Raw genomic sequence first — 27,941 nt, forward strand, 5'->3', positions numbered from 1 at the left:
TTAAACTGGAATATGGAAACTTGGGGAAGTTCCAAAACTTTTTCCCCCTCCAAGTGGGAAGACAAAACAGTGAACCATAAAGAGAGGAATATAAGAAGGAAGGGAAGAACGAGAGGCAGGCAGATCCTTGGAAGGACTGGAGAGTGAGAAAGTGAACGTTTGATGAGTAATACTTTTTTTGTTGTAGACGGGGCTTAACTTTGAAATATTCCGGAGTGTTTCTGAATGGGGGATTGACCAATGACCTGATCCCAGCCGCACACTGGGCGCCGGGGTTAATGGTGGATAAAGATTAAAAAAACGGGCGCTAGCCTGATCTCCATCCCCATCCCCTCCAATCCCAAATCAGACCCACAATGGAGCCTGCCAACAGGGACGACTCAAGTCCCTTTGATTCTTCTCCCTCCCCAGTAGCCAGGGTGTCCAGGGTAAAGACCCGTGGAGGTTACCCTCTCCTACTCAGGGGGAAGCCAGCCGGGCTCCTTGGCTCAGAAAACCCTTTAGGGTTTTGGAAATGAAATGACAGAAGCTCTGATCTATAACAAGAAATCAATTCCAAATTGGAAGTCTGAGGAAAAGCCATCCGTCTGTGGCCTGCTTCTTTAAACTAGCCAGAGATATGCTTTAATTGCTGTAGATTGTATATATGTGTACATTTACAGTCATGCGAAAGTTAGGTCAATTATACTTCTTTGGGATGATTAGAGTACTTCTGTTCCAGAACAGATATACTTCAAAGTTTTTCATCTTTGAAGATTTAAATGGGATACTCAACAAATTAAAAACTAATATTCAAATCTCTTTTAGGCAGAAGAGGGAAGGGAATCTCGGTTCTGCTTAGTCTTGTGAAGATGACTCTTGGGATGTGGGCTAAGGCCTACAGCTGAGCTGAGCCACCCTAACCCAGCCTCTCGCCCCGCTTGGCTCCTAGCTGCCTCGCTTGAATCATACTTGGACCTCAAAAGGCAAAACTCTGCAGCTGAATACGGAGATAAATAGACTTTATGGGGTGACTTCTATAATATATGCAACATACATTTAATTACACTAATAATTGATAGTGGAGAAGTTATGGAGGACTACTTGATTTTACCTGCAAAGCAATTCACTTCAACTGTTCTGTGCTCACTGAACAATCACCCATTGTCAAGTTAGCATTCGATATCTATCTCCCAACCAATTACAGCTAAAATTCCATTCCCTCATTCCCCTCACGATGATGAGGCTTCTCCTCCCCATCGCTACTGCAGTTTACCGTCTGGCAATGTTCTGTTCAGTCTGAGACACCACCTGTGTGTCTGTCTCAGTCTGGCTGCTGTGGGGACACATTAGTAATGACGGCAGGCCTCCGCCGTAGTAGCAGTCACATAATCAGTGTGTGTCACACTTACTGTGCTGGCTGGGATTCTTTAGGCTCGTTTTGTACTGACTTGGTGACGACAAACTGCCTCAGTTATCACCGTTGGATGTCTCGTAGAGCATCTCATTGGGAATCTAAAGGGGCTTCAGATACAGAAGCTGAGCGTCTCATAGAGGGGAATCGAAGGGGACTACAGAAGCTCTGAGTTGTGCAAACTGTGTGTGTGTGTTGCCACTGGGTGACGTTACAGTACTGTAGCATGCACACGCACCTCTCACTTACTACTGTATGTCGAATTGTGCACGGAGGATTGACTTATAAACAGTGTCTCCCGGTGATTCATGCATCGACACTTCTCAGTTTGAAGTTCTGAGTGAGCTTCGTCACTTCACAGGAGTTGTCTCGTCTTGTACCTCAAGCCTCAAAAGACCAGTGTACGTGAATCCCTCGAGCTGATCTCATTATGAATTGGCAGTGGATGTGACTGTTCTGATCGGATAATAACCAGAGCAAACACACAACGCAGGGGCATGCAGGAGATTTGAGCAAAAGACTGTGACTCACCACTTTGGACTTCAGAATGTGGGTGCTCTTCTCACAGCCGATGCATATTTCATCCTAAACAAATGAACATGTGTTATGAGCTAACATTCTGGTGCATGTTCAACACCACCTTCATGCATGTACACATAATACATTCCAACACTTCAAGCTTCTTAGTGTTAATGATCTCTGTTTATTGTGATGTGTTAGGACAGGTCATTCTCAATTAAACATGGGTGTCTAGAAAACTTTCCCAACATTCACGAAGAAGACTTTCCGATATCCTTCCTCCCAGTCCACATTGGTTGAATCTAATACATATCATAACTTCAAAGCTACAGTAGATTGGAAGGCTATGAAGTGTGAAGACCAAACAGGCACAACCTGAAAGGTTTCATTGCAGAGGTGGAATTCTATCATGGTGGATAGATGAAGATTTGTTATATTCTACGGTGGTAACTGTGCCTCAGCTGGGCTGTAGCAGTAACACTCCTACCCAGGTACAAGTTTTTTTAAAACCACAGCAAAATTAAACACCTTTGTCCTTAAGATTAAGGATGTCATGCCCATTGAAAATGAGGAGGCAGAGGCAAGTTTCATCCATTTGTACACTGAAAACTGAGAAATTATAGTTTATTTTATGTTTATTTTTTTATTTTAAATCAAAGATTTGGCCATCAGTGCCCACTCGCAAAAAAAGCAATGCATGACGCCTCTGAGATTAATGGAAATATTAAGTATAGTTACTAGGGATGCACGATATAAATCGATGAACATATCGGAATCGGCCTATATTAGCTAAATATGCCAACATCGGTATCGGCCCGATGTCTAGTTTAATGCCGATGTCAAAAACCGATGTGAAAGGTGACGTGCATACCTATATAACGTAGGTACATGACGTACAATTTTGCTCTACAACTGCAATACAGCATTCCTAACCTAGCCCACAACGTCTGCTGTGTAGATCGAGCAGTCAACAAGTCGAGCAGCCATTTGAAAGAGTAAAAACGCCAAGATAATGGAATTCATTGCCCTTGACAATCAACCGTTCTCTGTCGTGGGTGATGTTGGCTTTCGCGACTGGTCAAGCACCGGTACACACTAACGTTGCCAAGTGCGCTATTGTTCAGATGTTGCCCTACCGGAGTTACACAGTAATAGCGTCACTGCTATTAGCTTCACAACATACTATGGAACATTGTTTGGGTCTTTGCGAGTCAAAAAAGATACACGTCAAATAACATTATTTGACAATAACACTATTTGACCCGTTAAATAAGCTTTTAATTTGACAAGTCAAATAACACAGTTCTATTTTAGAATGTTGTGTGTTCTGAATTTGCACGTGCAAACCAAGCGCCACCACTACTATAAGTAGCACTGTCAAGCTGTACAAAAAAGTCTGCAAACAAGCAAACACCAGCCACGAATGATGTGTTTTCAATACTGTAATAAAGCGTTATTTGTTTGACCGCAACTTCTGGGGTAGCTAGCTAGCTTTAGCTTGGTACCTAGTTAGCCCCAATACAACCAGCCTGAAAACAATGACCAGTAGAAACTGCAGTCAATTTCACTACTCTTAGCAATGATTTAGGAATCCTTGTGTGTGTTAGCTAGGTAGCCACTTGATTTTTGCCTATTGAAATTGAACTTCAGTTCATGTAAATAAATAGCTAGCCAGCTACACTGTTGCCCAAAGCTAATGTTATAAGCAGCCAGCTAGCTTCATCTGTCTAGGTAGGCTCGACCTGACCAGGTTATGTGTTGCGAAGCTAGCCACAATAAGGATTAGGCACAATAGTGGAATTTGCGGTTTGCCTTCAAAATAAAAGTACATTTTTGAAAGTGATGCAGAAGGTTACAATTTTTGGAATTATGCCATATTTAGACTAGATAATGTTAAACAAGGTTGGAATGTGAAGCAATGAAACAGGGTATCAGTCTACTCGGTGACACCCACAGAACACAACTGTGAAGAGTTTATGCAAATATTAGCGTTGTAGCTCTTATCGCGGGACTGTGACTGTGTGAAATTACCTCCCCAGTCAGCCTATTGTGTGTATTGACATTCATATTGCACTGTACAGCTTTACCTAAGGATTGGGGCTCAATGAAATGGGGTAACAGTCTACTCAATACTCAAGATATTTTACCCCAACGTCCTCCTCAGAGTTATCAGACTCCAAAACATCCACACAGTATTGTTTTTCCTTGAGAATAGTGTTCAATACACATAGGTCGACAATAAATGTGGCTCAATTCACAGTTGTTTCAGAGACTCGCAATAAGAGCTACGATGCTAATGTTCTCTTGGTGTCACTGAGTAGACTGAGACCCCATGTCATTGATCCACAATCCATAGGTAAGGCTGTACAGTGACATAAGAATGCCCCCAAAGCAATTCTAAAGTATAATACATCCAGTGTGATTTCAACAGATTTTTGTCAAGTTAACAAATTATTGTCTTTTGTTAATTTTATATAACAACATTCCAACCTCGTTTAGCATGATCTATTCAATTATGGCATAATTCTACTATTTGTATGCATTTGCATCGCTGCCAATGACATACTTTTATTTTGAAGGGTAACCGCAAAGTCCACTATTGTGGCTAATCCTTATTGTGGCTAGCTTCACATAGATGGGTCCGACCACCATTAATCAAATAAGAACTGTCTTATAAATTAGGGTTATTTTAGATGATGACACCTAGCTACAGTATATAGTTAGCTAGCTATCTATGTTTGTGGGGAAGAACATTGTTTGCATCCATGAGCTAGCTAGCTTTTTTTATGACCATCACTGTAGGTGCGCGAGACAACTTTACCAGCATCATAGCATACGTATCGATGAATCGTTGTGACATAGGAAATACGAGTGATAGTGTAATCAATGTGTAATAACTACGTAAAAAATGAATGAACTCGTTAAATTATTATGTGACGGTCATATTCAGGTCCTGATTGGTCAACAAGCTTATAAGACACGTCAAATAGTGTTATTTGACATGCAAAGACCCAAACGGCATTCCATAGAAACCCTGGTTGAGAATGAAACAACTGAACAAATGAACAACGAACCAGCACAGCAAGTAAGTGAAAGAAATAGGTTTCGATGATCTTTTACTGGTAATGGGGACAGACGTAAATGCCAACTAAATAATAACTTTTTGGTCAGTGTGGTGTGTGTGTGTGTGTAACCTTTATTTAAATAGACAAGTCAGTTAAGAACAAATTCTTATTTACAATGACAGCCTACCCCGGCCAAACCTGGACGACGCTGGGCCAATTGTGCGCAACCCTATGGGTCTCCCAATCAAGGCCGGATGTGATACAGCCTGGATTCGAACCAGGGACCGTAGTGACGCCTCTTGCACTGAGATGCAGTGCCTTAGACCGCTGCGTCCATGTGTGTGTGTTAACTATTTAACTGTACTAGAATGCTTAAAAGGCCGCAAAACTTTTGAATATCGGTTATCGGTATCAGGTTTTATCGGCAAGGAAAATATCAGATATCGGTATCGGCCAAAAATGTAAAATCGGTGCATCACTAATAGTTACACAGTTACCCACAGCACGTTACAATTGTCCAATTCTGCCTCATCAGTCCAAAGGCAGAAAACCTTTGACAGGACATGAAAGGTTGTGCTATAGTACTTACCCTGAGGGTGAAAACGTGTGGTTGTTGTCCGTCTGTCTCAGGATGGGAAGGACTCCAGTCCAGAGATGTCTGTAGAGGATCTGCAGAGGGAGAGCAGATTAGAGAGAAATCATTACTCAAAAGCATGTTCCCATACAGTAAAACATTATCAACCAAGTTTCCAATTCACATAGTAAATTGTAAATGGTGTTGCCTCAAACATGTACAGGATAAATGTGGGTAGGTTTTCTTTCACATGAGTGTTATTAGCATGGCTTTTAGGGGAAAGCAATAAACTTGGGAACAACAAAGTACAACTGGATTTGCCTGTTAGATGACTATATGCATGTGAGTGAATATGTACCTGTGTGTACATGTTAGAGCTGGGACGATAAACCAAAAATTATCAACACCGACCATACCTATAACTTATCGCAGGCCTTTTGCAGATATTGTTCATTATGATAAGTAGCCTATATTAGGGAAATGTGAAGTTTGCAAAAAAAAGGAGGGGTGTACTTGTGGGTGCATGCGAGTGTATGTGTGTGTGTGTGTGTGCGTGTGTGTGTGTGTGTGTGTGGGTGTGTGGCTGTGCAAGAAAGATGAGGGGTGATCTTCTGAATTTAGGTAATGTACAGCACACATTAAAGAAATATATGTGAAGTGTTTCTTCCCCAAACAAAAGGTAGCAGTGTCTTGAAGGATCAAATGATCAACCAGTAATACAGGTTTTAATGACAATAATGACATGTTCCATGTCCCTATAATACACCTAACTGCAATTCTGTATCAAACAATCCTCAATCATCAATCTGTTATTTTCACATGCATCTTTCGAAAGTTTGCTATATTTGATTACATTACCGTATAAATTACAAACTGCAGCCACATAACCTCCCAGAAGCTTTTAATGCCTATACATCGTGCTTAAGCGCTTGACCCCTCGCAACATTTCAATTCCCCTCGTCGTTGAGCGAGCGTTTTACAAGCAGCCTCTCTCTCTCTGATACTTAAGACACATGGACCAATGGCCTAGCCTGGACGTTCCTGTAGATTTTTCTTTCTTTTTTTTCCTTCCCAAATTCCAATTGACCCCTGTAGGCAACCAGCAACTGCTGAATCCAGTAGAATGTGCTCTCTGAACTGTACAAAAAAAGCCCTCAGCCCGAAGAGCACCGTGGAAAACAAAGCCTGCCAAGTGTCATTATTTTTACTGTTTGAGTTTGGGGAAAGAAGTGTTGCACAGTGCACACACAGATTGCCGTGTAACACTTATGCAGTGGGAAGAGGATACAAATCTCCCCTTCCATCTACTGTACTGTCTATTGCGAAAATAGGCATGGTGATGTTTCTGTTACCGTACACAATCATCTATTCTAGTACTGATGTATTTCAAAAGAAAATACTATACTGTTTAGTACTAGCATGAAGGCGAAGTAAACATGTAATAAAAGACTAATAACACACCACCAAATCTGCATCAAACTACTTAACACTTAGCTATATTTGTGTGAATAAACGTTCAAGTAAAATGCAACATCCTTATAAGTTGGATAAAAACATAATTTTGAGTTAATGTTCCATTCATCCAAAATGACTTGCTGAGTTTACTTCAATACCGCGGTGGTCTGTGAAGATGTAATACTCTATTCAGAGGAAAAGCAACAAGAATGCTATTAGTCTATGTGACCTCCAATTCAAGAGATTTACAAATATCACACATATCTTTATGCTTAGCCTAAATGCAAAAAAATGATCTTTAAATTCTATCAACGTATAAATACAGTCTGCATTCAAGCATTCAAAGGGCCTAATAATACCATTGGCTACTTACATAAAGCGCTGCACTTAGTCAAGATAAACTATTTAAAATGGAGGGCAGAAATACCTCCACAGCAGCTATAGAAGGGTCTGGGGATGAAAGAGGGACATTATGCTAACAAGTCAGATTACTGTACACAATAATTTTATCTTTAACGTAAATACCATCCTTGTGTTACGGCGGTGGGGGGGGGGGGGGGGGGGGGGGGGGTCATTATGGAAAAGTCACCGGCAATAATATTTTCTACAGGGAACCAAATGGTCCTTATCGGTGTTAGGCGAGCAATTCAGGCCCCCGAACAAAGATGAGTCCTCAAACTCATTCCATTCATCACCGGACGTGTAATTACCCTGGGCTCGCAGTCTAGACGTTACCGCTTTCACAGAATTTAAGACCCCATCTCTCTGCAACGCCACCGCCACAGCGCACGCCGCTCTCTCTTCTCTCCTCCCCGAGCACCGGCGAGCGTTAAATCTGCCAGCAGATAAATTAACGAAGAACGCAATAAAACGGACACAATGAGAAGAACTTTATCCTCCCCGCTGCTAAATGAGATTTCTTTGAAATGCAGATCAGTGGAGCTAGATTAGTGAGTTTTAGCTGCTGTCAACATCATAACAAAATACAAATGTGATTGTTCGGCCGGGGCCTTATCTCCTTGCTTCCATCTGCTGCCTCGTTATTTACTCTCCTTGATTTACTATGCAGATCTAAATAAGTCGCATCAAAAGGAAGGCTTACAGCACAATGGATTCTTAAGCTTCTACATCAAGGTATTTGAAACCGTAGTCACATAAAAAGGCTGCCCATCAAAGACCCATCTCTAATGAACTCCTGTATCAGAGGGGGTTTGTGCCTGTTTTTAATGCTGCCTGTCTGGCTGCTTGTGTGAAGGGAAAGAGGAAGTGCTACAAATCAGAACAACCCACAGCTATTGGAGGAGTGGCTCTATAGGGCCACATTAGACCAGCTCACTGCATGGGGCCAATACAACCCCAGGTCTGTCAAGAATACTGAAGACAGTGGAATAGAGTGGGATGGAATAGAATATATTCTATTACACATTGGCTTCACAGCATCAACATCAGCAACACTTCAACATTAAGTGCCTCAAATACCTCATTATCACCAGAGGATGGAGGACCGATGGAAAGACAAGGCAATAAACATTGTTTCTGGACGCATGTCAGTCCATTTCTCTCAAGGAGCATAACATCCAAATGCAAGAATGAGCCATATCAAGTTCCCTGCTCTAATTCTGCACAGAGAAACACTAATCTTCCAAGCTTTCGAACAACGTTCAGGCAATAACCTTTAATTTCATGGTGCATTTGTTACATTCAGCTACACAGACCAGATTATAAACGAAAGCTTCAAGACTTCATGACAAATAACTGCATTAAAAAGATCACGATCTTCATTCCCGTCTCGGTTTTAATGTCGGGATCCAACAAGCATGCCGTTAGGTTTACCAAAGAACAATTAGCCCCCCTGAGTCCAAGCAGACCCTGGCACATGTGGTTGAGAGGCAAGAGCCACAGGGGCACACCAGATGATGGGTGGGTCGGGAGGGAAGCGTGTGGCGCGTGGCAGCCACGCGTGTGCCAGTCATTGGCTCCTGGGCATGTCCTGCCTCATCGCTACTCTCACAGGGAGAGAGAGCGACAGAGACAGAGACAGAGAGAACGCCTTCTCTTCCTTGTCCAGTAGTCTCTGGGACCCACTCCATTCTCCTCAGAATTGCAGGCAACCTTCCAGATAGAGAGCTTACAACAGAGGAGGCATCCTATGGCTTCCCTACAGAAACCCTCCATCCCTCGTTCTCTCTCTTGGTATGTTCCCTTTTGTCTTTGTACCGTGCCAAGTGGGCCCAGTGCCAGTCGCGTTTGCAACCACGAGGGACCTCTACCTTTTTTTCTTGTCTAATGAAATGACAAAACAACAGATTTACATATGCAGAAACAGGTGTTGTAACAGGTTTGACTCCTCTTGACCTAAACCATGTTAGAAGGAATAAAATGCACACAAAAAAAAGTTTATTAGCAACAGCTGCCCGAAGGTATTTAGGCTCTGATGGGCACTCAAGTCTACACCATCTGCCTTGCTGGTTGCCAGAAGTGACAATCTAAATCAAAAACCACCCATCAAATATCATAAAAATAAACCATTGTGTTGCCCATATGTTGTGGCCATTTCTTTTATAAAAGTGGCTGAATGAAGGCTCATGGCCCTGTCATCCAGGGGAAACCCTACAAGCAACACAGTAGCCTGTAATTACTCTCTACCAATCCCCTCTGTTCTAATCAGAGCACTGCGTCAGCATCTCACTTCATCATGCCCAAGTACATCCCTCTGAAATTACAGGAAATAAAACTATGGCCCTATGACAAAAGGACTAGGCCTACTGTCCAAGTACACGTTTGAGGAAACTCTATAGCGGGCAAAATGTTGGTACGAAGTGTTACTAATAGCTAGTAAATAGCTTATAAGCTTGTAATGTCACCTCTGTGTTATTCATTGGCAATCATTAAAGTATTAAAAGTATTAGAATGTGCTAATAGGACTCTTAGAGACATTTATGATCTAATCAACTAGCCAACATGCAGTAGATATTATAATGTGGCCATGATATCAAAAACACAACAACAAATAGCTAGGGCATATTTCAGAAAATTGCCTCCCTTTTATATCACTGTAAAATATCATAGCCAAGAATGTCATGTTTGTCCTTTAAAGCGTGTCCACGTATTTCTGAAAGACAAAAGCTGTAAAGGCCTTATTGTTTTTTCCCTGGCTGTTTTTATTTTGACGAGCCAGCGAGACAGAAGGAACAAACCTGAGACAGTCGTGACCCTGCCAGAGTGTTGTAACTTGTTGTAGAGCAACGCCGGCAGAAGGCAGCACCATATGCCCCCAGCCCCGAGCTCGATGCTCTTTCTGCAGCCTAATGTGCCTGTCAAAAAGCATTACCCTCACAAATCCTGTGTTTTTACAACATGTTTGAAATAAACCGTTTTTTTGTTGTTGCCATCTCTCTCTCTCTCCCCAACAGAATTGTCCACAGAGACACACAGCACCAGTGAGAGGAAGGTCCGTGTTTGTTTGTGTTCCTGCTGTTTGAGCAGCACATGCCTGCTTCAAATCAATACTAGCCATTCCCTCCCTTTTCCCTAGAACTTCAATGAGCCCCAGATGTTTAAAAAGCCATGTTCATTTTACCAACAATATAATCAGATTGTAAGGTGAAGCTAGCACTCAGATCTAGACATGACTTATTCCACCATTTTGTGAGCGTGACCTGTTTCTTAATTAACCGTTTAACAATTGTAGAGTTAGTGGAGTCAATCTGTCTGATGTGAGTAGTTGTTTACAGTGACACAGACAGGCTTGTGGCAGATTTCGCCTGAGTGATGGCGACCTTGCCGTTCACTATGAGTGACCATCCATCTTTGATTCAGGGCAAGACCCTGCAAACAACACATTCTTTCACACCAGCCCAATACACTGTCCCTTCTTTCTCCATCCTACCGTGGCTTAAAGAAACGCAAAAGCTGTCATTCTTTTACACCGCTGTGTCCATAGCATAGAGCAGGGGTGGGCATCTCCAGTCCTCGGGAGCCTGATTGGTGTCACACTTTTGCCCCAGCCCCCGCTAACACACCTGACTCCGGTAATCAACTAATCATGATCTTCCGTTTTAAATGAAATTCCTTTAATCAGTTGTGTTTGCTAGGGATGGGGAAAAGGTGTGACACCACTCCAGGCCACTGAGGACTGTCATCCCTGTCATGTAGAGTAAACAAGTGTTGGCTGCACAAAACAGGGGAAAATGTGAACAAGAAGTGATCCAATATTCTCGTTTGGCAATCAAACCACTAAAAGAGAGATCGCACAATTTCATAGATAATGCAGGTTGAAACGCAGCAAGTGCACGTAACAGGTAGAACTAATGGCCTTTTAAAGGGTCAACTGGTGGTTCAATTGTCAAGGTCATGATCAAGCATCTACTGCTAGACCTTTGCCGATACGGCAGGACTGCATTGGTAGACTGCAATGGTAACAATGCTTTGTTGGTTAGTGGTAAAGCAAGTTTGTTTACATCAGTCACAAGTCTGGCTGCAGTTTGCAGGTTCTATTCTTTGTCAAAGTACAGGAGTCATAATGAGGTTTTGGGAACCCGCTGAACCTGCAGTTCACATGTTTTGGGTCATTTGTTTGTAGAGCAACAACCCTGAGATCGTGGCATGGTGACGTACAAGGTGATATTTAGAAGCCTATCTTAGAAACACGGCATTTAGGACTGTGATACATAAATATAAATATTGGCAAGTGTTTCAAACTGACAAGTGAGAACGGTTATCAGCATCCCATCGTTCTAAAATGAATCATAACGCAACGAGCAATAAGACACTCCTTCAAACTTGTCCGGAAAGTCAAACAAACGCTCAGTGGAAAATAAACACGTCGGGGTTGAGACTTGTTTCAAAGACAACACTTAACACAGCCTTAAGTCTTGAGTCAGACTGCAATCTCAGTTTAATCCATATCCTCAGACCCCACCCAATAAAGCTTTTCTTGGCCAAAAGTCACAGTGTTTCTTACCCACAACAGCAGAAAGTCCAGCTTATAGAAGTGACCCAGAGGGTAACTAAAAAAGTCTGAGCTCTCGGCCTCTTAGTTACTGGGGCACACAAAACACCATTACCATTATGGGGATTATTACAGTGCCTGGGGGCCTCTTAAGCATGTTATATACTCTTTTATCTTAAGAAGTCAATCTCTTCTAGGCTGACAGCTAGCAGCACATGATCCAGGTAAACAAATACTTTCACGCAGCACAAAAGTGCCATTAAAGGCCAAAACTGTCAAAACAAATTCCATTCTTACTGAAGGGAGGGAGGGAGGGAGACAAAAAAGACTTGATCACCTCTGGTTGCTTTAACTTGCATGGAGGTTGTCATGGAAACATTTCTATGGAGTTAACAGGATAAAAACAGAGAGCTTTCCAGTTTAATTGCCATTAGACTTAGAGAGCAGAGTTGACATGCCCATACATTAAAACACAGACAGGGTACAGGGCTCATATTTAGACAAATGAAACTATGGTGCTCCACCCTTTTGTTGTTCCATTTCCCCCCAAAACAGAGCAACACCTCTAAGGTTGAGCAAGCTGCCAGTTTTATAACAAATAAGATGTTGGGGGATGGGTGGTGGTATGATACAAAAGCTAAGAGAGAGGCTAGAGTTCAGTTAAAGGAAAAAGTAGGTATTTGTTTTTAAATGAAAAGAAGACAATGTGTACTTTATTCAAAATACAGATTGCACTACATGACATGTCCTTTGATTATTTAAATTAAGACTCAATATATATGCAAAACAGTACAAGTCATTACTATTTCTCAGTTACTAGCATACATCTTGCATTAACCTGTGACTGGTTGGCTGAAATCTTAAACTTAAAGGTGCAATATGCAGAAATCACTCCACAATTTCCTGTTTGCTAAAATTCTAATAGTTTGCCTAAATAGAGCTTATGTGACAAAACAACAATGTATACTTTAGATTGTAGAGAATCCTTGTACCATCTAAACAGCTGTGGAAAATATTTTCAATAACCAAAAATATTGTATTTTCAGCTGTTTGAAGTTGGTGTACAAAACCGGAACTAAAAGATGCAAACACGAAATTTAAGAACGGAAGCATAGAATTGGTGCACATAGAACAGATCTACCGCTTTTTAGACTTGCTTTCAATGAGAATGACAGATCTATAACTCAAATTTCTATGTGATTTTTTGTCAGGTTGCCCAAAAAGATATATATGGCAGCTTCAATTTTGATAAATGATTAAAAGGTATGATAAATGTATACTTATCAATCCTTGGGAGGACATTCATTTTCATATTACCATAATGTAGCAGCAAACCGCAAAATGATAAATGCAGCAATCAGAAAATGGATGCAGAGTGGCACAATAATAAGTGGCCCGCGCTACTAATGCTGGCCAGATACCCTTTGTCCACATTCAACCATATAGCCTTGATGCAGACAGCAGAGTGAAATATTAGGTTACTTTCCCAAAAGTAAACTTCAACAACAAACTAAAAAGCACTGAAACAGGGCCTCTATAGCTACATACTTATATAGTTCCTACCAGGCAATGATTACAGAGGTTCCAAACAAGGGGCTGATAGGGTATGGTCCTAAAACATTTCACAACATGCGTTGAAGGGCAAAAGTGTTGAGTGATGAAACAGTGGAGCACACCTGCATTTCAGGCTGGGGAACACCTGTGCACCCACGGCTTGAACAAATGGGTCCAGTCCTGCTAAGCCACCAGGGGTGAAAACTGATCCAAGGGCATGCGTAGGGGTGCAGCACTGAGGGCACCTTGTTAGCGTTTCTAGAAGAAGAAAAAAAGCTACACCTAGGCTATCGATTTAGGTGCAGTGCTAACTAAAGTAGTGAGGTACTTTCCAGTGTTTTTAGGGAGGCCCATAACCGATGTGTAGAAACCCATCGTCCAAACTACAAGTCCATCATGCTCATTAAGAACTATGAGGATAATGCTGAAACTGGTCTCTCATGTTATACCTGGGCTATGAAGATATGGAATATGCTGTAGCTAGGAATGGAGCAAGAATGTAAACGGTAAGGTGTTAACCATTGATCTTCATCATCATCCCCATCAACAACTAGTTATACTATTATACGTTTGCCTTCATTTTAAGCATTGGTAGTCTGAGCAGCAACAGTAGTAATGTAGTAGCTGTAGTGTAAAAGGAACATTGGTTAATAGTAAACTAGTACAGTAAGTTACTGTAATAGTACTATAGTAGTATTAGGCATAGGTGATGATAATAGTAAGAATTGTGGCACAACTGATAACGACACTACAAAATAATTCTCATTACCACAGATAGTAAACTAGATTGCAATACATTATTATCAATGAATCAGTTATAATAGAATAACGTTCAGTTTGAGAGAAAATACTTTTCCAATAATTGCATATTAATATGATAGTGGTGAATGCAGTACTTTCAAAATTATAATTGGAACAATGGCCAAAAATAAATGTATCTGCATTTCAAACTTTCATTGTTACATTTAAATGAGAATACTTTGAGATTCAATTCCAGTGAATGAATGACATTTTTTATTTTTTATTACTACGCCTAACCAATATGATATTTTATGAGTAGATCAAAAACATCAGAATAAGTTAATGCATCTCTGAATTTGGTAGGCTACTTTCAACTAGTTGCCCACAACTATTCTATCTGACTTTTCAACTTACGCAAAAATGTTTTTCATAACGTTTTATTGTATTTAGTGCTAATGGCAATACGTAGTTCCATCTCTGATATACTGAAATGAAAGATGCATAGGATACAATGCTGCATGTCGGCTTCAGCGAGTCAGTGGTCATCTATAGAAGAGTTCTATCCTCCCTATTGGCTGCACACGCCGGACAGTGTTGCATGAGGGTCCTTGGCAACGAAAAAGCACAGCAGACTATTGTGTGACGTACACGGCAAGAAACAAACATGAAATATGTAATATATATATATATATATATATATTGCACTCATATACATATGCAATATATAGTTGTTGGGAGGATTTGAAGTTGTTCACAATCATCCGCACAAACTATGGCTTCATATTTTCAGTTAGTAGACAGCAATAATCGATAAAGAGAATCAGTGACACTCAAGAGGGTGGAAAGAAATAAACACTTTGGTTCAAACTTACCAAAACGCAGCGTTATTTCCAATAGGAAAACAAGAGCCTCCAGGTGAGAAGAAGTCGGTGTACGTTCAGCTTCAAGAAATCGTCACACGTGACTGTACAAGTAACCATAAAGCAGAAAAAAATGAACAACAAGCCGTTGAGTAAATACAAGCTCAAATATTCCTCCGTTGGCGCTGCACTCAGAGATACAAGGGTTGTCTTTGCGCTCCTGCTGTCTTCAGTCAATGCTGCTGTTATTACTAATGTAACAGAAAAAGCTGTACACTGAGTCCTGTTTGAATGCGCTCGCATGACGCGTAATGCGAAGAAGTAGCTTGTTTTTGCAACGCGATTCAATACATCAAGATGTATTCCACGAACTATTTTGGACTAGCTTATTAGAATGCAGCCCCAGGGGTAGGCACTTACCCGGAGTTGAATCTTGTTATTTTTCGGAGTGCTACGACCCCATGTGACGTCATGTCCACCTGCTATGTAAACAAAAAACTATTTGCAAGTTATGTGTATGTTCCTTTTTGGAAGTCAAAGATAAGCAAACAGTCACATTTCCATGTAAATCGTGTTTCCAGATGAAGCCAGCTCCGAGATCTATACAGTTGGCCACTGGAGAAAGACAATAGTGTGAAAAAGGAAGTATTTAAATATCCTAATAAGGTGTAATATATTCTATAATAAACATATGCATTGTTACTTGTAGACTAACCTACTGATCTTAAACAGATATTAATCAATGTGAGCATCAACACGGATGTTTATTTGGAAGGAATGTGCACACCATGGAAATAAATTATGTAGACAACAAAACAGCAATTACTAAAACGTTTGGTGCACATTTACAAACTAATCAGTCCCAAAATAAGGGTGCATATTGGTAATGTCAGCGCAAAGAAAATGCATTAGCAAAAATATATAGCCTAACGGTTTGTTAATATATTTTTGTTCATTTAACTCTTTTGAAAGGAGAATTTATATAGGCCCACTGTTTACTATATTTTCATGTGCAGAATAAATATGTTACAAACTCACACAAACTCATCAGAATAAGCTATACATATGGCTAATGTTGGAATGTAAATGGTGATGACGTTTGATCGTTTGATCTATTGATGTGTGATCAATCTACTTAATAGTCATCATTGTGCCATTGCAGTTTGATCAGTCTTGTTTGTAAACATTTAAAATTGGACCAATGCTAGACATCAATATATTAAGAAATATCTTATTGTTTTAAACCTTTATAAATGTTAAAGCTATTTGCTATAACGCATTGTCTGCTCCTCACTGCAATGAACCTACATTGACCGGTGTGGACCGAAGAGATTGACGTTCAAGGTCTGTCCTGCTGTATGTTACGTTTATTTACTCTTCCTATAGAAAAAATATTGGGTGAAAATTGTTTGTTTTACCTTCACAGGAAAAACACGTTTTTCCTAATGCACGTCTATATATTTTAAATTATAAAGTCGGCGTAATGAAACTGAAACAAATTTGTGTTGATTTAAAGCTTGATTGAAATAATTTGCATCCGTTTTTATGTGTAAAAAGAAGGTACATTATTTTCAATGTGACGTTCAAACATCTGCTTTGTTTAAATGTTAAATGTTAGGGATATGCTTTTAGTATTTTATTGTTCCGTTTTGTTATGCACAACAAATGAACAATACTCTTCCTTTAAAAACAAATTACATATCATTGTCAAACTTGTAAACAATTTCAAACTTGCAATTCACACTAGTTAATCTGTATGTGCAGATATGATAAATATATAAAAGGGAATAGTGTACATTCAAAATTAAATAAATTCTTATAGATTTTATAAACGGTATCAACGAGTACGATTTAAATCTTTAAAGTGTTTAAAATACAATATATTTTTCGTAAAAGATCCAATTCCATGACATTTTTGAAGATTCTAAGTGAGATTGAGCATTCCATCATAATTTCTATAAATAGGAGGAAAGATCATTTTGGATGTCATGAAGTATATAAAAAAAACGTATACGTTTATGTGTGGAAAATGGTGCTTTGCTGCCACTTACTGGTAGTTTAGTGTATTCCATTCACACGGGTCACAGGTATGTACTGCATGTCTTATAACAGGTTAATAAATGTGTGTTGTTTATCTAGCTATTATTGACTTTACCTAACCTAATGCATTTGATGATGTTGAAATGCATATAAGCGATAAAAAGTAATATATGTTGAGGGCAAACATGGTGTGCTGAATAGATGACCTCATGCCGTATCAAAGTACTTGGGCATGGATGAAATCAGGCTTTAGTCATACACTGCCATCTACTGATCTGATTATTCAGTACAGTAAATATCATACTCATGTCAGTTTCATGACATTTTATGTAGAAATACCAATTCACTGCTTTGTTGTAATGTTGAAAACAAAACCTGCAAATTCAAGACTAAAAAAATCCATCTAGCCCCAGTAACAACCTTGCACAAAGAATCCATTGAGAGTGAAACCGGTCTACATACCTGGGCTGTATTGTATAACTAGGCCTACAGCCTATTGAAAGGGGTATGTTAGATTTACAGGTATACTTACATCTCCTATCTGACCAGATTCAAGGAATGAAAATGTCATTTTACAAAGTGTCACGTTCTGACCTTAGTTCTTTTGTTATGTCTTTGTTTTAGTATGGTCAGGGCGTGAGTTGGGTGGGTTGTCTATGTTAGTTTTTCTATGATTTGGTATTTCTGTGTTTGGCCTGGTATGGTTCTCAATCAGAGGCAGTTGTCAATCGTTGTCCCTGATTGAGAACCATACTTAGGTAGCCTGTTTTTCACCCTTGAGTTGTGGGTGATTGTTTTCTGTTTTGTGTCTACACCAGACAGGACTGTTTCGTTCATTCTCCTTTGTTGTTTAGTGTTCTCGTGATAATAAATGATCAATATGGACACTTACCACGCTGCGCATTGGTCCTCACCTTCTTCCACCAACGGCCGTTACACAAAGTAGATGTTACTCTTACATCAAAATCAGAGAGGTGATTGCTTGAGAGCCAGGGAGAGCTTGGCTACTATACAATAATTTACCCTGAATTTGCTTTATTTTCCAAGTCCTATCTCCTTGTCCTCACTAACCTGAGACTTGGGGAATTATAGTAATACGATGACAAGAGGGTATTGGACAGATGAGGAATCCATTGTTGAGGATTGAGACTTGGCCCTGGCTCCACTTTTGATCCATGACTGAAGGACTTCATCGACACTTGCAAGTGACCTGCACGCAACATTTGCGGTCTGAGGAAGCATAAACACCGTCCACCATCGGTAATTGAAAGCAAATGTATCTTATTCTGTTATTTAATATATCTGCACAGATGAGTTCAATATACAGTCGTATGAAAAAGTTTGGGCACCCCTGACAATTTCCATTATTTCCATTCATAAATAATTGGGTGTTTGGATCAGCAATTTAATTTGGATCTATCAAATAACTGATGGACACAGTGATATTTCAGTAGTGAAATGAGGTTTATTGGATTAACAGAATGTGCAATATGCATCAAATCAAAATTAGACAGGTGCATAAATTTGGGTACCCCAATAGAAAAATAATATCAATATTTAGTAGAGCCTCCTTTAGCTAAAATAACAGCCTCTAGACGCTTCCCATAGCCTCTAATGAGCGTCTGGATTCTGGATGAAGGTATTTTGGACCATTCCTCCTTACAAAACATCTCCAGTTCAGTTAGGTTTGATGGTTGCCGAGCATGAACAGCCCGCTTCAAATCATCCCACAGATTCTCAATGATATTCAGGTCTGGGGACTGGGATGGCCATTCCAGAACATTGTACTTGTTCCTATGCATAAATGCCAGGGTAGATTTTGAGCAGTGTTTTGGGTCGTTGTCTTGTTGAAATATCCAGCCCCGGCATAACTTCAACTTTGTGACTGATTCTTCAACATTATTCCCAAGAAACTGCTGATATTGAGAGGAATCCATGCGACCCTCAACTTTAACAAGATTCCCAGTACCGGCACTGGCCACACAGCCCCACAGCATGATGGAACCCCCACCAAATTCTACTGTGGGTAGCAAGTGTTTTTCTTGGAACTCTGTGTTCTTTTGCCGCCATGCATAACGTCCTTTGTTACGACCAAATAAACTCAATCTTTGTTTCATCAGTCCACAGCATCTTATTCCAAAATGAAGCTGGCTTGTCCAAATGTGCGTTTACATACCTCAAGTGACTCTGTTTGTGACGTGTGTGCAGAAAAGGCTTCTTCCGCATCACTCTCCCATACAGCTTCTCCTTGTGCAAAGTGCACTGAATTGTTGAACGATGCACAGTGTCACCATCTGCAGCAAGATGATGTTGTAGGTCTTTGGAGGTGGTCTGTGGGCTGTTTTTGACCGTTCACACCATCCCTTCGCCTTTGCCTCTCCGATATTTTACTTGGCCTGTCACTTCTGGCCTTAACAAGAACTGTGCCTGTGGTCTTCCATTTCCTCACTGTGTTCCTCACAGTGGACACTGACAGCTTAAATCTCTGCGATAGCTTTTTGTAGCCTTCCTCTAAACCATAATGTTGAACAATCTTTGTTTTCAGGTCATTTGAGAGTTGTTTTGAGGCCCCCATGTTGCAACTCTTCAGAGGAGAGTCAAAGAGAATAACAACTTGCAATTGGCCACCTTAAATACCTTTTCTCATGATTGGATGCACTTGTCTAAGAAGTTCAAGGCTTAATGAGCTCACCAAACCAATTGTGTGTTCCAATTAATCAGTGCTAAGTAGTTATAGGTATTCAAATCAACAGAATGACAAGGGTGCCCACATTTTTGCATAGCCTATTTTTCACATCTGATTTAATTTCATACAACTTAATATTGCTACACTAAAAATCATTGTCTGGACAATACCCCAGTACTCAGCTTTTATTAGAAAATGAATGGCATGCCACTGTGGTCATTTTCTGTGATGACAGAGTAAATTATTATGCAGCCTCAGGAGGGGTGCCCAAACTTTTTCATACGACTGTACATGTTTGCCTCTGTCTTAAATTTGTTATATTTTATAATATACTGGTATATTTCTTTATTGCAACAGATATGAGAGACGTTATGTTGTGACAGATGACTGCAGGGGCCAGACTAGCATATTATATGAGACCTATTAATAGGCCTGGCTTACACCACAATATTCAGCTGTAATTGGACCCCATATGTCAAGTCACGTCCTCTCGAGTGTCGTCACAGCGCTCTGGCTCTGTCCTCCCTTCCCAATGTAGACAGACAGTCAGCCCACTGTTGTCTGCAGACGATCCAAGGCCTCTCGGGCCCTCAAACTTCATGGAGGCTCCAGACACCAGAACCTGGGGCAGCAGGGATATTAAAGAGGGGGGAGTGAGGGAGGAAGAGGAGCGAGGAAGCCTCCCCCCACAGAAAAACGCCATGAACGAGTCGGACGAGTCAGATGGTTCGGAGCCCGAGCCCCCGGCCGTCATCTGTAGGAAGGTGTCCTTTGCTGACGCCTTCGGTCTAGATCTGGTGTACGTCAAGGAGTTTGACAGTACAGACCTGACGGGGGCAGAGGTCGTTGACCCCCCGGAGCCCGAGGTCAAAGTTAAAGAACCGGACGAGTATTACCTGTCATCTTTGTTTACCGTGCCCTCGTCTCCGGAGGAACTCGAACAGAGACTCCAGGATCAGAAGCTGGAGCTGGAGAGTATTGAGTTACTTCCTGGCACCACCGCGCTCAGGGGAATTATCAGGGTGGTGAACCTGTGCTACAATAAATCCCTTTATATCCGGATCACTCTGGATAGCTGGAAGACCAGCTTTGACCTGCTGGCTGAGTACGTCCCGGGCTCCAGCGATGGAACGACGGACAGGTTTGCGTTCAGGCTTACCCTCGTGCCTCCCTTTGCGATGGAGGGCACCAAAGTGGAGTTCTGCCTCAGATACGAGACATCGATGGGAACTTTTTGGGCAAACAACAGGGACATGAACTACGTGCTGTTCTGCCACAAAAAGGGAGGCAGAGGCCTGACAGCGATGGAGGCTCAGCTAGAGGAAGTAAATAACTGGAGAGAGAAGAGAAGCTGTCTGAAAGTCAACAGGTGAGGAGTCATCCCGGTCCTATTCTTGTTCCCGCTGCTGACAGTAAACGGTAGAAACACACTATCACTGAAGTATTAAAGAACTAAGTATTAATCACTATACCATAAGATTACAAACAAGTCGTAGTTCTGCCAGCAAATTGAGTAATAGCCTTAAAGCATATTATTATCTCTTAGTGAAATAGGAAAACATTTGATTATTAGTGTGACATTCATTTATATATAAGTATTCTCTATCATTCTAGATGGATCACCTGTGCATGATTGTTGGATTGTTGGAGTTAGCTTTATCAGAGATTTCCATTGTGCTAGAATACCGTATCAAATAGCTCCCCATGTGATCTAGTGTCGGGGATCTACTGTCACTCCATCTTTCCATTACGTCTGATATTGACTGGGGATATAAAAAAAACAGGTTTCCTTTTTTACTTTAGGACCAAAAGCTTAACAACCTGTGTTTTGATTCTTGAGGAACACTATTCCTTTTTTTTTTTTTACCCCATAACAGTATTGTTTTGCCCTATAAATTACACATGTAATTTGATCTCTCCTCTGTTGACAGTAAGATGAACAGCGCTGAGGAGAACCCCTTGGAGACCACTACAGACGCACCAGGTGTGCATCGCTCATATTATGTCTGTGAAATCTGAACACCATGCTTGTGGATCTGAGTCTTTGAGCCATTTCTTTTCCAGATTCAGCTACACATAGAGCAGAGGGGGCTGGCAGGAAAACGGTGGACAACGCAGAGCATCTGCTCCCTAATTTGCATCGTGAGGATTACCATCTCAAACATTTGGTGAGGTCAATCATTTGTACTAAAGGGCTGACAAACATTTTGATATGTCCTGGGTGGGGTGCTATGCTACTTTCTCATACACATTTTTACAGAAAATAGTATTTAACACATTTCTCACCATAAAATACAGATAGTTAATACGTGTTTGAGTATCATTACCAACCATGCTCTTTCTGCAGTAAGGTATGTCTGTACAGCTAGTTACGCGTGAGTCGGTGTAACCTACTGTACGTGAGGAGGCTGTGAGGCATTTTACATGATACTTGAGAGCATACCATACGTTCTTTTATTGCAGTCATGTGTACCACTGGTAAATGCTGAGGGCAAGTATGTAAAAAAAAAAAAAAATGGTATTGCACCCTAAGTTCCAATCTCATTGCAATATTCTACAACATTTACATATTTGATTTATTGCAATAAGTTTAAATATGTTTTATATTAGTCCTTGTTAGATCAGATGTTAAAACACACTTTAGTGTAGGCAACTAAGTAAGTCCAAACCTAAATATGACCTTTTCCTTCTCTTGTTGACTGACAGGGGGATAGTCAGAGGAGCAGGCGAAGGGCGGCCCGTTCAGCACGAGTGCAGGAATGCTTTTCTCAGCGAGAGCAGGCAGCAAGACGGGAACACATTTCCAATGGGCTACCACATAATGGACTGGAGAAACCACCTTTACTGCCTGACATCAGAATCAAACCCCTAGGGGACAGCGCCTCCAGTCTCCTACGATCACGCCAGCAGAAACAAACCAATGATACCCCTCAAATAATGACATACCACCAGATACCCCTACTATCCCTGGACTGGGGCAAAGATAACGTGCGTGTGGGGACTCCAGATGAGGATGACTGGATTAGAACAAGGACCACAGCTCAGCTCACATCAGACAAGTCAGAGGACAATCTGGGAGAGCAAACCTCTGTTTGTGATCTGTGGGAAGCCTTTCTCAATGGCACAGATCCCAAAGATACCACCAGTGTGCCAGAGTCTGAATGGCTACAGTCAGCAACTTCAGTTTGCCCGTCAATTGAAACGGAGGATTTTGAGACATCCTCAAATGTCGAGAACCAGCTGGAGGATGACTTGGACTCAAATACACGAAGGTACACAGACTGCACAGTAGATGAACTGACGTTGGGAGCTCACGATCATGTGATGCCTGTGGTCATTGCCAAGGAGCCACTGTCAAGCTCGGGTGTCACCATCCCCAGAGACGACAAAGCGTTGGTTTATGATCCTTCCCAAAGGTCAGAGGCTATCCCTGTAACATACACTCTACAGGAATCCATTCCCTCGGGTGCTGCAAGGGTGGTCGGGGGCTCTGTTGACAGCACGGCTCAGTGCTACGAGCATGTGGAGGGGGGGAGAAGAAGAGAAGAGGAGCCTTTCACACCATATAAAGCAGAGCCGGTAACAAGCTCTGGGGAGACTGAGACAACAGATATGACAGCAATGGCAGAATCTCAGAATGCCAATGCAGTAGATAGAATCTGGCAGGGAGAAAGGCAAGACAAGACGCTTTCTTCCGACGTGGAAGCAGAGGTTAAAGGCAATGTGCACAAAGCAGCTGATGATACTGTGACATTTAGGGAGACAGTCGGAGAGAGGACAGAGGATAAAACAAACACACAGAGCTATGGAGTGGAGGAGGGATTCACACAGGCCTACAAAGAGGATGAGCTATTCAGGCCGAACCAACCAGAGGAAAAAGAATTCACACAAGACCTCACAGGAGACGTTTTGCATAAACAGAGTGAGACAGTGGAAGATGAATTCAGAATGAACCAAAGAGAGAGAATGTATTTAGAACTGAACCTAACACAGTTTGAAGAATTCAGGCCGAGTCGAACGTATGAAGATGAATTCAGGCTCAATCAAACAGAAAAAGAAGAATCAAGCCTGAAACAAACACACAAAGAGGAACTCAGTCCAAACAAATCAGACAAAGTTGGAATCAGACCATTTAATACAGTGGAAGATGAATTAAAACCAAAACAATCAGAGGCAGAGAAATTCAGATCAAATCAAAAAGATGAAGAGGAATCGAGACTGAACCAAACATTCGATGATGAATTCAGCTGGAACCAAACTGAGGTAGAGGAATTAAGACCGAACAAAATTGAGATGGAAGAGGAATTCTCCCCAAACCATCAGGGCGAAGAAGATGACAGACGGAGCGATACAGACAAAGAATTGCGCCTGAATCATAAGGATGAAGAGATAGACAGAGCGAACCGGACATTTGCTGAAAAATTCAGACCGAACCAAGCACTCAATGAAGAATTCAGATCAAATGAATTGGAGGAATTCAGACGGAGTCAGTTTGATGAAGAACTGAGAGACAGAGACAACCTAGAAGAGGTTGAAGAATTCAGATCCAACCAAACACACGAAGTGGGATTCTGGTCAAATACAAGGCAAGAAGAAGATATCTATCAGAGCCTAAATGAAGAGGAGCTATACAGAGACATTGATATGGATGAAGAATCATCAACAAACAACCTAACAGAGCCTGAAGTATATAGGGAAAAGACCACAGGAGAAGTGGAAAAGACAGACAATGTCATTCCCGAAATGTCCAGACAGAGAGACACCGAACAGATACATGAAGAAATACGTTTCAAAACTCCAGCGAAGGAGGAAGAGGAGGACTTAACGGACGATACAGCAAACACTGGAAATGAGAGTGAGGACGTGTCAACGGAAAAGGAAGGAGAGCATGAGGTGACAATGGAAAACGTTGAATGTCCAAGACAAGATGAAAATGGAAAGTTGTCAGAAGGGTCAAAAGAACTTATTGTGAAGGATGATAAAGAATGGTTGGGAAAAGAGGTAGAGTTGGGCGAAGATGAATATTTCAGAGAACAGAAAGGTTTGAATGAGGAAACGTTAGAAGAGGTGCTATATTTGCAGTCGGTTGATAATTGTCCTTTAGCCGAACAAGACAATGAGGAAGAGGAGAAACTGTCAGACGTGCCTGAAGTCGTTCAAAATGTGCCGATCCATCAGCCAAAACGCTTCACTCAGAAAGTGGTGACAGACATAGACTCCGAGGTAGATTCTCTCATGAAGGCACGTACAGCTCCCAATTTGACCTTTCCACCGAGACCAGGCCGTAGCCAAACTACACCCAGTAGCAATGCAGAGCCCTCTATGGGAGATGTACCTCTTTCAAACAGAGGTACAACTGTCTTCTCTCGTTCATCATCTCTAAGCACAAGATTTAACACAGTGGTCAGTGAAGGGAGTGAGTCAGGATTCAGTAAGGGGTCAACCCAAAACCTATCGTCATTAGGGGAGGATCAGGAGACCCTCAGCAGCCGTACGAGCCCTCCTCCCTCAGAGAAAGTGGAGGATGCTGCCAGCAGCGTCTTGGCATGGCTGAGGGTGTTCTTCTCTCTCAGTAGCGTAACCAGAGCATTGGTTTATGCCCTTTTGGTAGCAGTGTTTGTCTTTACCACTCTTGTGTATAATTTCCCAGTGTGCTTTGGCCTCTACTTGTTTTCACTGTATTGGTGGTGCTGTGTGGCAGATAGGCAACGCGTGACAGGGACTGACAGAATAGATGGGGAGAGATGAAGTGCTTGTGTGTATAAAATAATAATGTTGTGCACGTGCGCATGTGTGTGTATGATTTGGGTAACACTTTACATGAAGTTGCTCTTATACCTGTGTAGTAACACTGTCATTTCTACTGTGGCAACATCATTGTTACCGTACATAGTACTTCAGTATTAGCTATTGTAATTATAATGCAGTTGTTTATACAATGTTGTTACCAGCATAATGACAGTGTTTCAACAGAGGTATGAGAGCAACTCAATATAGAGTTACCATGATTTGTTTAAGTTTGTTGCAGTGTTTTATGGGCCCAATATCAAACGTGAAAATGTACCAAAGTATTAAAGGGGAATGAAATCCATTATTCCAATAGAGGACAAAAAGGGTTAGCTAAACCGAGTGGGGCATTGGAGATTTGAAAGTGAAGTTTCTTTCTTTCTTTATTTATTTAAAGTTTTTTTTTCTTTCTCAACAACGATAACATACGAGCTTCAAGAAAAAGCTGTCCAGATTTTCCTCAGCTCTAGAAGCTGACTAAAGAGTGCCTTGCATAGTCATTGCTGCACAGTAGTTCAAATGTTTTCATTTAGACTAGCTGATCTGTATGGTCATCATGTCGCTCCTCTGTAGTGAACTTGAAATGTATAAGTCACACATCCGTGTTGGCAGCAGTTGACTGGGCTGGAGTATACTTTAGGCAGACATAATATTACAATATCTCTCTGATCCTGGGAGATCACTTACTGGCCCCTATCTGACCTATCTTTCTCAGACTTGTAGCCTACAGACAGTAAGGTCAAATGGACTGCACTTTTTCACCATTTAATCATTGTAAGGATTGGAGATGATGATGATGATGATGATGATGATATAATAAGTTGTGTGATTTCTGTGGCTTTGTCTTTCCATTAAAAGTCCTGTATTTGACTTTGACAGACTACATTTTTCCTGCAAATGTTTTCAGAAATTCCACTAAAGTTTCACAAAAACGTTTTCCTGAGTATTATTAATCATGATATGAAGAAACAGAAAGTCCACTGCAATAGCTTCTTGTAAAGTGGTGGACGTGATATGTCTTCCGTTGCCCAAGTCCCAAAGTGCTTGCTGTCCTCAGACGAACCATAGAGGGCCGCTAGTGCTAAATCACAGGAGAGTTGGCAGGTGATGTACTGTGAGTGGGTTCATCGTGACTTACTTGAGGGTTGGGTTTTGATTTCGAAATAATGCTCACTTGCCCACTAACACGGGATACACAGCTGCGCTTTAACCAATCGTACTGCAGACAATGGCCACAATCCCCTGCTCAGACATTGCATGCACCAACCAATGGTTGCGTGCCACGTCATCAACTGTGTCATCAACTGACAGATTGCTATAAAATACATTATGATGTGGTTATCTGATACGTAAATATACCTATCAAGGCGTTGAAAGATCTGGCAGGCATGGCTTTACTTGAGAAATACTGCACCAAACACCTTAGCTAGATGTAAGATAGCGTGAATAAATCCTCCTCTTCAAAAACCTAAAAATGTATTACAGATTTTTTTTATTATCTTAGATTCTTTCTATTTTGAGGAAGTAATTCTGACTTTGTTCCTATGGTGTCTCATGGGGGACAAACATCAGTAACTGCCAGATAGAACCACATCCCAAAGACTGGAATCTTGTCACATGCAAGATTCCAATTCCGAATTCAGAAATTTCAGATTCCGTCTGAAATTTCAGATTCCCCGTCGGAATCGGGGTGTGTTCAGTCGCTTTTTAAAATGCATGCAGGTCATGCACATACAATTAGGTATTCCTATTGTTGACTCAGCATTCCCATCATCCACCTTCGTGACCTCATTTAATAAACTGATAAAGCACACTGACATCCTTCAGAGTTCAGAAGGAAGTATTCTATGTGCAACTATGTGAATGTAGGTGTGTGTGTGTGTGTGAGAGAGAGAGAAATGCACGTACTCACCTTTGAGTGTTAAATAAAGCAGTGGTTTGACTGATACTGCAGTAAGGAGAGTCACTTGATCCAGTCTGCTGCATTGTGACTGCTGACCTTTGGTGGGCTGGCGTTGATCCGAGTCCAGGGCTGGCATAGTTGGAGCTGCTCGTCAGGAAACTGCTTGGAGCAATCACAGAGTTGCCCGAGTCCGGCTAGTCCAACCCAGCCTGGTTCTGCCTACAGGAGAACAAGGAGGACAGATTCAGAATCTGGAAAGCACAGTGGCACTGGCTGCAACGGGTTCACACAGCACAGCTGACCAGAGCACATGTGACTACAGCACATCTGACTACACTCTACACACACAGCTAACTACACTCTACACACATAGCTGACTACACTCTACACACACAGCTGACTACACTCTAACC

The 27,941-nt window shown here is 41.4% G+C and overlaps 2 protein-coding genes across 15 annotated transcripts in view; one reads left to right on the forward strand and one right to left on the reverse strand.

Moving 5' to 3' along the window:
* LOC110501061 (forkhead box protein P2) overlaps nucleotides 1–15,551 on the reverse strand; it is a 116,301-nt gene extending 100,750 nt beyond the window's left edge. For 9 of the 13 annotated variants that reach the window (XM_036957646.1, XM_036957652.1, XM_036957651.1 and 6 more), the window contains exons 1-3: nucleotides 15,125–15,550; nucleotides 5,567–5,646; nucleotides 1,925–1,978 (exon numbers count right to left, since the gene is read on the reverse strand). The gene's annotated coding sequence lies outside the window, so the exon portion shown is untranslated. Of the gene's footprint in view, nucleotides 1–1,924; nucleotides 1,979–5,566; nucleotides 5,647–15,124 lie in introns of all 13 variants that reach the window. The other 4 variants (XM_036957644.1, XM_036957641.1, XM_036957639.1 and 1 more) reach the window with 2 other exon arrangements.
* A 2,505-nt stretch (nucleotides 15,552–18,056) lies between these two features.
* Nucleotides 18,057–27,069, forward strand: LOC110500239. Of its 2 annotated transcripts, none has more exons than XM_036957653.1 (5): nucleotides 18,057–18,412; nucleotides 20,196–21,207; nucleotides 21,770–21,822; nucleotides 21,903–22,006; nucleotides 22,545–27,069. In XM_036957653.1, the coding sequence occupies exons 2-5, from the start codon at nucleotides 20,438–20,440 to the stop codon at nucleotides 25,584–25,586; spliced, it is 3,969 nt and encodes a 1,322-aa protein (XP_036813548.1). In that variant the 5' UTR covers nucleotides 18,057–18,412; nucleotides 20,196–20,437; the 3' UTR covers nucleotides 25,587–27,069. The 2 variants fall into 2 exon arrangements, with proteins under 2 accessions (XP_036813548.1, XP_021433163.2); XM_021577488.2 differs by having other exon boundaries at nucleotides 20,377–21,207.
* The last annotated feature ends 872 nt before the right edge of the window (nucleotides 27,070–27,941 follow it).

Source organism: Oncorhynchus mykiss, chromosome 21 (assembly GCF_013265735.2).
Source record: "Oncorhynchus mykiss isolate Arlee chromosome 21, USDA_OmykA_1.1, whole genome shotgun sequence".
NCBI lineage: Eukaryota > Metazoa > Chordata > Actinopteri > Salmoniformes > Salmonidae > Oncorhynchus > Oncorhynchus mykiss.

What these genes read in the sequence shown, in the direction of transcription:
- LOC110500239 (XM_036957653.1), top strand. Translation starts at nt 20,438, where the DNA reads ATGGAGGCTCCAGACACCAGAACCTGGGGCAGCAGGGATATTAAAGAG. An exon ending in GACCACTACAGACGCACCAG is followed by an intron (nt 21,823 to 21,902) that starts GTGTGCATCGCT and finishes TTTCTTTTCCAG; the next exon opens with ATTCAGCTACACATAGAGCA. An exon ending in ATTACCATCTCAAACATTTG is followed by an intron (nt 22,007 to 22,544) that starts GTGAGGTCAATC and finishes GTTGACTGACAG; the next exon opens with GGGGATAGTCAGAGGAGCAG.